This window comes from Oreochromis niloticus, linkage group LG3, assembly GCF_001858045.2.
Source record: "Oreochromis niloticus isolate F11D_XX linkage group LG3, O_niloticus_UMD_NMBU, whole genome shotgun sequence".
Taxonomy (NCBI): domain Eukaryota; kingdom Metazoa; phylum Chordata; class Actinopteri; order Cichliformes; family Cichlidae; genus Oreochromis; species Oreochromis niloticus.
Genome location: NC_031967.2, coordinates 24,546,434 through 24,554,465, shown reverse-complemented (window position 1 = coordinate 24,554,465; position 8,032 = coordinate 24,546,434). Strand labels below are relative to the sequence as shown.

Here is an 8,032-nt window from a genome sequence, read left to right as displayed (position 1 = left end):
GCACTTGTAGAGTCCTTCCTGTGAGACACTGAGTTGTCCATCAGACGAGGAGAAATTCAGTAGGATATTATCTCTGTACCAGAAGTATATCCATCCAGATGATGATAATGATGGGTTCACAGAGCAGGTCAGGGTCACACTGCCCCCTACTGGAAGAGTTGTGTTGTCAGCGCTCAGTGTGGGCTTTGGTTTAGCTGCAGTTCAGTTTAGAAAAAGAACATAAAAGTAAATGAGACTGAGTGAGATTAATATAAATACATTGATATTTTCTCTTGTAAACTGTTAAACCATACAAATCTTAATGAGCCAGGACAACTGTGGAAATTAACATTTCTGAACTGACAAAACTGTAAAAAGCTGGCACTAATGAATGTAAATATACATATTGTGGCGTGCTGGCGGAACAGCTAGTTCTCTCCCATCATGCCTTGGGACATGTGCTGCTGTTTAGATGTTCTTGTTTTATTGTTTATGGTTACGTTACTTTTAACTGTTATCTTGAATGTTGTGTTTACGCTGTGGTGCAGAGTCACTGACAGTTGTTGTTTTGTAGAGAGTGCTGTACCATGAGTGACTTCTGTTGTGCTGTTGTTGAACCTTGAGGCACATTGTAGCACTGGCAAGTGTTTTAATAAAGAGCTTCCCCTACAGAGCTTGGGGTTGAATAACAAGCTCAATCTCTCTCTGTGAGCTTCTTTGTTAAGATTCCTCTGCATGCCACAATATAAATGAATATGATTTATTTATTTTAGTTGATATATGAGTCCATGCACATTAAGCTAAGCCAGTGTGATTTCAGTGACACCTGAATAATGAGAAATGAATAACAAACTTTTCATTATTTCACAAAAAACCCGTGTAGCACATGTTGCTCATGTGTCCACACTCTTTAACCAAAACCTGAAACCTTTATGGATTGATTTAAAACTGAATACTGTACACAGATATTAAATATTGAATTAACTACGGCATAATACAAATAATACACAATTTTGAAAGAAATAATACTACACATTTTACTTATGACACTATAATAATTTTCAACAAATGACTTCAGATTAAGTTTCTCCAACTTACATGATACAGTCAGTGTGATGATATCACTCCACTCTGAGAAGAAATAGTCCCTTCTGCCCCGGCAGCTGTATCCTCCACTGTCAGACTCAGTAGCTCTGATGATTCTGTATTCATTGGATGTTGGAGGTGTGTTTAACTTGGCTGTTCTCCATTCATACGTCCACTGAGCTCCTTCACCTCCCTGAATCTCACATCTGACAGTGACTGTCTCACCGCTGTATATCTGAGTCCAGGATGGCTGCAGGGTCACAGTGGGCTTACTGGGAACTGCTCACAGAAAAATATCCAGTTAGAGACAAATAACAGCCTAATATGTCTGGTATTTATAAAATGAGAGTAGAGAGACTGAGAAGAAGAAAAAAACAGCTGATTCAAGGATATAAACTGCTTGTCGGATTGAATATGATCAACACACATATATAGACATCACAATATCACATAAACAACTTGTGTTTAAACTTTAAGGGTCTGTTTTTAGTAATGTGTTGTAATATTTATTTTGCCTAGATATTATGTTTGATCTATAATTTGTATATTAGTGGCTTCATAGTGTCATGGCTAACGCTGTCATTCACAGGGTTAGTGCACTCCATTCAAGTTAATACACTAAGGTTTGGGTGGCTGTGGCTCTACCTACTAATTGGACGGTTGGTAGTTCAATCCCTGGCTGCTCCAGTATGCATGTGTAGCAGGTTGGAAAAGGCTACATGTTTATTTTTGTAAGAAAACCAAATACCCCCTTATTTTTTGTTTATTATTATGACTTATTTTGACATTGTTATGCGTTGCCAGGCCAAAATTATATTTCATTATGTCAGTAGATGGTGTTCTTGCACTGCTGTGGAACTACCAGAGAGACTGTAGCTATAGGCTCCGCGCATGTGCAGCTCAGATATAAACGAGCTCCGGCCTGAGCAAGACGCTAACTTCGGTGTCCTCTCTATTAATCCACAGGTACTGACAAACAAACTTTTATGTTACCGAACCGGTTGTGAATGTCATGTAAGTTGAGTAACAACTATTTGGCCATATTTTGGGATGATTGTGATGATGTTGTTTTGTGGTATTTTTAGTGTATCATCGCCATAATGCTATTACGTTACATAGCACTATAAGTATATGCTATGACAGTGGCAACCTGCGACTTCAGAAAATGTGTTGTAGTGTTTGTTTTATTATTAGCCAAACAGTACTGAGTACATGTGTTAAGGGGAAAGCTTTTCGTTGGTGAAACAACATTTGCAGTCGTCTGCCGCCATGTTGTGTTGCGTTCCGGGGACGCCATGTTCAAAAGTAATAGCATATATGGCGCGAATGTGGGGAAAGGTGTGAATGAGAGATGGGTTATTTTGGTATGTTGTTATGCTTTAGCCATGAGTGTTTTGTTTAAGTTGTGAGTATGTAAAGTTTTTTTGAATTAGTTTGTATTTTTTTTGCTTTTCAGAGAATGCTTTTTGTAACTTTATTTTTGTTTATGAAATCTGTTTTATGGGAAGAATGCATGGTCTAGTGTGATTTGTATTGTGTATATGTTGCAGAAATAAATGAACTCTGGCCTGAGCAAGACGCTAACTTCGGTGTCCTCTCTACTAATCCACAGTTTGTTCATACTTGGCTACGCAGCGCTCTCTAGCCTGTGAGCCAGTCCAGATTCCCCTAGGTCTGGTGCCAGTAACACGTGCCAAATATCCTTGTTCCCTTTCAGTCCATTCACTCGGTACAACACATACGTATGGGATATCACGCCCTCGCGTGTCCTGGCTGAAGAAGCCTTTATTCACGCCTTTAAGGCAGATGACTTTAAGATGCCTGCGCAAATAGCCGCTGTCATCCTTCAGTTCTTACGTTCTTCACCTCGCTGAGAACACTTCTGCTGAGTTGGGCTAGCTAGCTGCTGCTAGTTAGCTCTGTTGTCTGCCGACGTGAACTTAGCTCAACTGCCCCTGTTGGTGTTAGCCTCCACCGCGCAGTTGGTGTGTAGGCTGCCCGGGGAGCGCGAATTTCAAGTTTTCCTGTGCAGCGTTTTGCTTTGCGTTTTGCTCTGCCAACTGTCAAGAGACCAGCGCCCACCACTGCAGTAGGCATGCCGCCAGCGGGAGCACATCCTCTGGCCCGAGCTCCACTCCAGTCGGTCTGGAGCAAAGGTTATGCTTGTGCCATCTGAAATATTGTTTAATGTTTGTTGTTTGACTCGCATATGTTTGGTGATGTGTTTATTAAAAAAGAAAAGGAAAAAAAGGAGGATGTAATGATAAGCAGCTGTTGCTGTCGGTTAACGTAGTTTCATGCCATACCACAAGGTGGCACCATCTCTAGAGAGCGTGTCCATGTTTATGAGTGGGACCAGTGACAGACTGCAAAACATTAAAAGCATCAAGTAGGTTTAAAAAGTCCTTTGCCAATGGTTTAGTAGGACAACACACATGAATGTTCTTATCGCCCAGGATTAAAACCTTGTCATACTTTGGCATTATTTCAGCCAAGAACTGAGAGAAGTCATTAACAAAGTTCCTGTTATATTTTGGTGGAAGGTAGATCACCGCAGAAGAACAGGATGACTGCTACCAAGCTCAAACATATTCAGTTCGAGCTTGGTAGTGAGGTGACAGTTGGCGATAGAGCAGAGCGATATGACCAAAAATATTTATCACGATATACATTTGAAAATTTGCGATAACGATATAACTAACGATATAATTGACACTAGACAAAATACTTTACAACTCCACAACTTCATTAGTGCAAAAAACCCCATCATTGTACGTTCACTTAAACAAGCAGCTGTTTTTTTATCTGCATTAAAGTTATATAAAAATGTAACAGTGCAAATTCCTTGCTGACAGTTTAACCAAAAGGCATTTCCAGTGGAAATTGGCCGACATATCCTCAGCATAACCATGTATAATATCCACAAAACTTAAAAAGAGGTTATACACACACAATACGGTAATATTATGTTGAAGCACAGTACGTATCACTCCGCGAGGCTCCTGCCTACGATAGCCGTAATGCTCTGACAGTCCATCAAGCGGTGCGGCTTCGTAGCTTAGCAAAGTCGTACTAAAACATTTGAGAGATTTTCGAGCGCCGTGTACCACATAAAATCGCTTCGAGGTCAGTAAACGCAACCAGAATTCATACATAAGGCACACGGGATTATAAGGGACACTGTCGATTTTCAGAAAAATCAAAGGATTGATTTTAAATGTGCCGTATTTTCCAAACAACACGGTAATAACGACGGCCCGCTAGCATGCTCTACCAAAAATAGTGCTTTGTTGTGTATCTGACTGACGAAAGTCAAACCAGTTCCACACCACTGAAGTTGCAGCATTTTTACAAACCAATTCTGTTTCATCCGTTTCATTCAACGATCCGCTTTTGCTCTTCTCATTCTGCGTCACTGCCATGTGTGTATGTAAAAAAAGGCACTGCGCAGGCGCGTTTTACCCATATTCTATCGCGATATTTCATTTTCCTATCGTTGCCCATAATTACACCGGTATTACCGTGAGCGGTATGATATAGCCCAGCCCTAGTTGACGACAGTGAAAAGTATTTTTATAGACTCTGACCACTCCTCCACCTCGGCCCGTAGTCCTCAGTGAGTTAAAATACGAACAGTTTGGTGGTAATAGTTCTGAGAAAGAGCTTAACTCACCGTCACTGAGCCAGGTTTTGAGCCACTGAGCCAGCGCCTCGAGGCGACATTTGTTGTGATTTGGCGCTATATAAATAAAATTGAATTGAATTGAATTGAATAGGTTTCTGTCACACAGAGGAAATCCAGATTATGAGAGGTGAAGAAATCCTTCAATATGAACGTTTTATTTGCTAATGACCTAGCGTTAACAAGAGCAATCCTGGTAGGGTCCATCAGACTGGTGACAGCCATCCAGGGAACCTGTTTCAATGGCCGCAGATTCTGCAGATTCCAAATTCTCTGTGGCAAGTCGAATATTTAACAGAGTTTCACGATCGTAGGTCAGTAGAGAGTCAGCGTGGTTCAATAAAAGTGACCAAAACAATAAAAATACACAGAGCAAAAGTGGATCCAACACAGGCCATTGGTCAAGATGGCCTGTGAAAAAAAAAACTGATAACAATAACTGGAGCATTAGGGGCCAAATCACAAAACACATTTATGAATGACTGAACCAAACATTTAATTTCTGACTGTTTAACATATTATTATTAACAAAATAATAACATTATCATTAAATATTATAACCTCAATATTGTTTGTTATAACTTTATGACAGTTTTGTTGAATCCCTTTGTGACACAATTTTATATCATAATAATATCCCTCTCTGATCCCTAAACTTTGGAGATTTTGGAGAGTTTTATTTCATATGACATTTTTAAAGTCAGCAGTTTCCTGAATGATGACTGGATCACTTTGTGCTATGAGTGAAGTTTTGTCTGTTCTCCATCCTCTGCATTGGTATTTGCATTCTTTAGAGATCCTGATCACTTTATCTGATCCAGCAGCTTCTGTGGACTTCACTGCAGATGAGGTTTCTCTGAACCACTCATATTTTAAGTCAGAGTGTTTCACATCACAGGTCAGTGTCACACTGCCCCCTGCTGGTATGATTAATCTGTCTGCTGTCAGAGTGACCTTCACTTCCCCTCCTGTAATTTATAAAAAGTTCAAAAGCAGATTGCTGAATGTTTTGATGCAAATTTGTTGCAAAATACATCCACACAATTCAACACACTTAACATCTACAAAGACTTTGCTTTGACAGCTTTTAATTGAAACACTAAATGAGGGAGTATGAAGGTAACAAACTCTATGCTGAGCTCAGAGCAGCCTTTGGTGACCTTATTTCATGTTGGTTTCCTTGAAGGTGTCATCTGTGTGTAGCTTTTGATAATTTTATAATTCCAAAAGGTTATCCAAAATAATCCTACAATATAATCCAGGATACATGCCTACAGCATGATTCAGTGAAATAATATGCACTGTCATGGTCGGGCTGAGTTGGCTGTATTTTTCCATGATGCCTCTGCACTTCCACCTCTGGGAGGAGTCCTCGCCCTTGCACCTGCTTTGCTCATCTGATCGTGATCCAGGACAATCAGCCGTATTTAAGACGAATGTTAATGTTTCTGTTTTGCCAGTTTATCAACTAACGACATGTTAATAACAGGCAGGCTTTGCTTCTTGTTCATTGTTTCTATGATTAACTTACCTTGTTCTCCTTGTGCTCTCAGTAGTTTCCACCGTTCACATTGTGTGCAGTTCGCATTCCTACCTGGATGCTGGTCACTATCTTGTAATACCTCGTGCTGTTTCATGTTCACAGACTCACTCTTCATAAGCTGCCTGACCTCCTGCCTTCAACTGTTTAATCAGTCACTGGAATAATCAGGCTGAACTTACTCCACTTGCAGAACACTCACCCGGCAAACATTACTCTTCCTGGAGCAACCTCCACTCTACACTTGCCAAGTAAGCCACAAAAGCCAGCTCAGTCTCACCCTCCCTAACCTCCATCTTGTCTGCTCATTTTCTCCTTCTGTTCACAGAGCCCTCACGTTTCCATATCCCTTTGTTAAGCATTTTCCCCTGTGTCATTATTTGTTCTTGTTTCACAAGAAAAGTTGTGAGAGAGACCTTAGCATTGCTTCCTGTGACTGAATCTGTTTAGATCCACATGCTGGCCTCTGGGCCCCTTAACAACCACACACACTGTTGATATTTTCAGATCAGATAAACATGAAAAGAAAATCCACATGTATGAAGCCACAGCTCTTCAGTAAATACACAGTTTGTATCGTGGGTGTGTGTTTGAGTGCTCACACACTTAACATGGTTATATTAACATTTTAACCAATAATCTCAATGAAATGTTTGGTTTATGATACAAAATATAACACAGAGGACGTCATTTAGAGCAACACAGGAGAAGCTAAATACTAGTTAAGAACAACACATATGATATAAATGGAAGATAAAACAATTTCTCACCTTCAGTGTTTCCATGGATGACTGTACTGAGCACTAAAATAATGAATGAAACATCATCAGACATTATACAACTGACAAAATCACAATAAATAAATAAACTGAGGCTTTTTAAAGTTAAATCTTCAGATGGCACAGTTATTGCTTATCACCCAATTTCTGTGTTTCTATTAGCTGTCAAACAGGCTGGAAACATGAAAAACACACTGTTAAAATTAAGTATGTAAAATATGAAAGAATATAATTTTTCAGTGCAATCAACATAAAAACAATATTAATAAATTGTGTACAGTAAATGTAATGAATGCAAACAGCAGCAGCATATCTAACAGTTTAAACATAAACAGTCGTATGCTGTGTTGAAGCTGTCAGGTAAACAGGTTAAAGCAGTGATACACTGTAATTGTCACCAGTGAGAAACATTTTCCTTCATCGCTGCCATTCAAACAGTAAAGGTGTGTATTGTACTCACAGAATAACCCCAGCAAACAGAGCAAAGAGTGCCCCATCCTCACATCCATTATAAATGCAGAACAAAGAGAAGCTGCACTTAATGTTGATAAGACCAGAGTTTTTATTCAGCTCCTCCCTCCATCGTCTGTCTGTGCCTTCTTCCTCAACCTCAAACAGCTCCTGTATCTTTCACCACAGCAGTCGTGTGACGTGTTCACATTTCCTGTCCACTGCAAACGTTTAAGCTAAACTAGACGCAACATACTGTGTGTGTGTGTGTGTGTGTGTGTGTGGATGGTGTTTAATTGGATGGTGTTGTATGTGTATATACGTTATGTTCACATTTGTGTGCTTGTGTGTGAATGTGTACAGTTTTGTATATGTATGTGCATATTTGCATGTACATTATATGCTATATACTCTTACATGTCTTACAATTCTTTTTAAAAATGTTTTCTTTCCATTTTAATTCTTTTATTATATTATCCCTCTGTTCAGCACTTTGGCCGACACTTGATGTCTTTT

At 39.6% G+C, this 8,032-nt stretch overlaps 1 protein-coding gene across 1 annotated transcript; it reads right to left on the bottom strand.

Moving 5' to 3' along the window:
- Positions 1–5,037: 5,037 nt before the first annotated feature.
- On the bottom strand, positions 5,038–7,640 carry LOC100699988 (uncharacterized). Its single transcript, XM_025905700.1, has 3 exons — positions 7,527–7,640; positions 7,058–7,090; positions 5,038–5,715 (listed from the first exon to the last, which is right to left on the bottom strand). Exons 1-3 carry the CDS (start codon positions 7,573–7,575, stop codon positions 5,429–5,431), a joined length of 369 nt encoding a protein of 122 aa, XP_025761485.1. The 5' UTR covers positions 7,576–7,640; the 3' UTR covers positions 5,038–5,428.
- Positions 7,641–8,032: the final 392 nt, after the last annotated feature.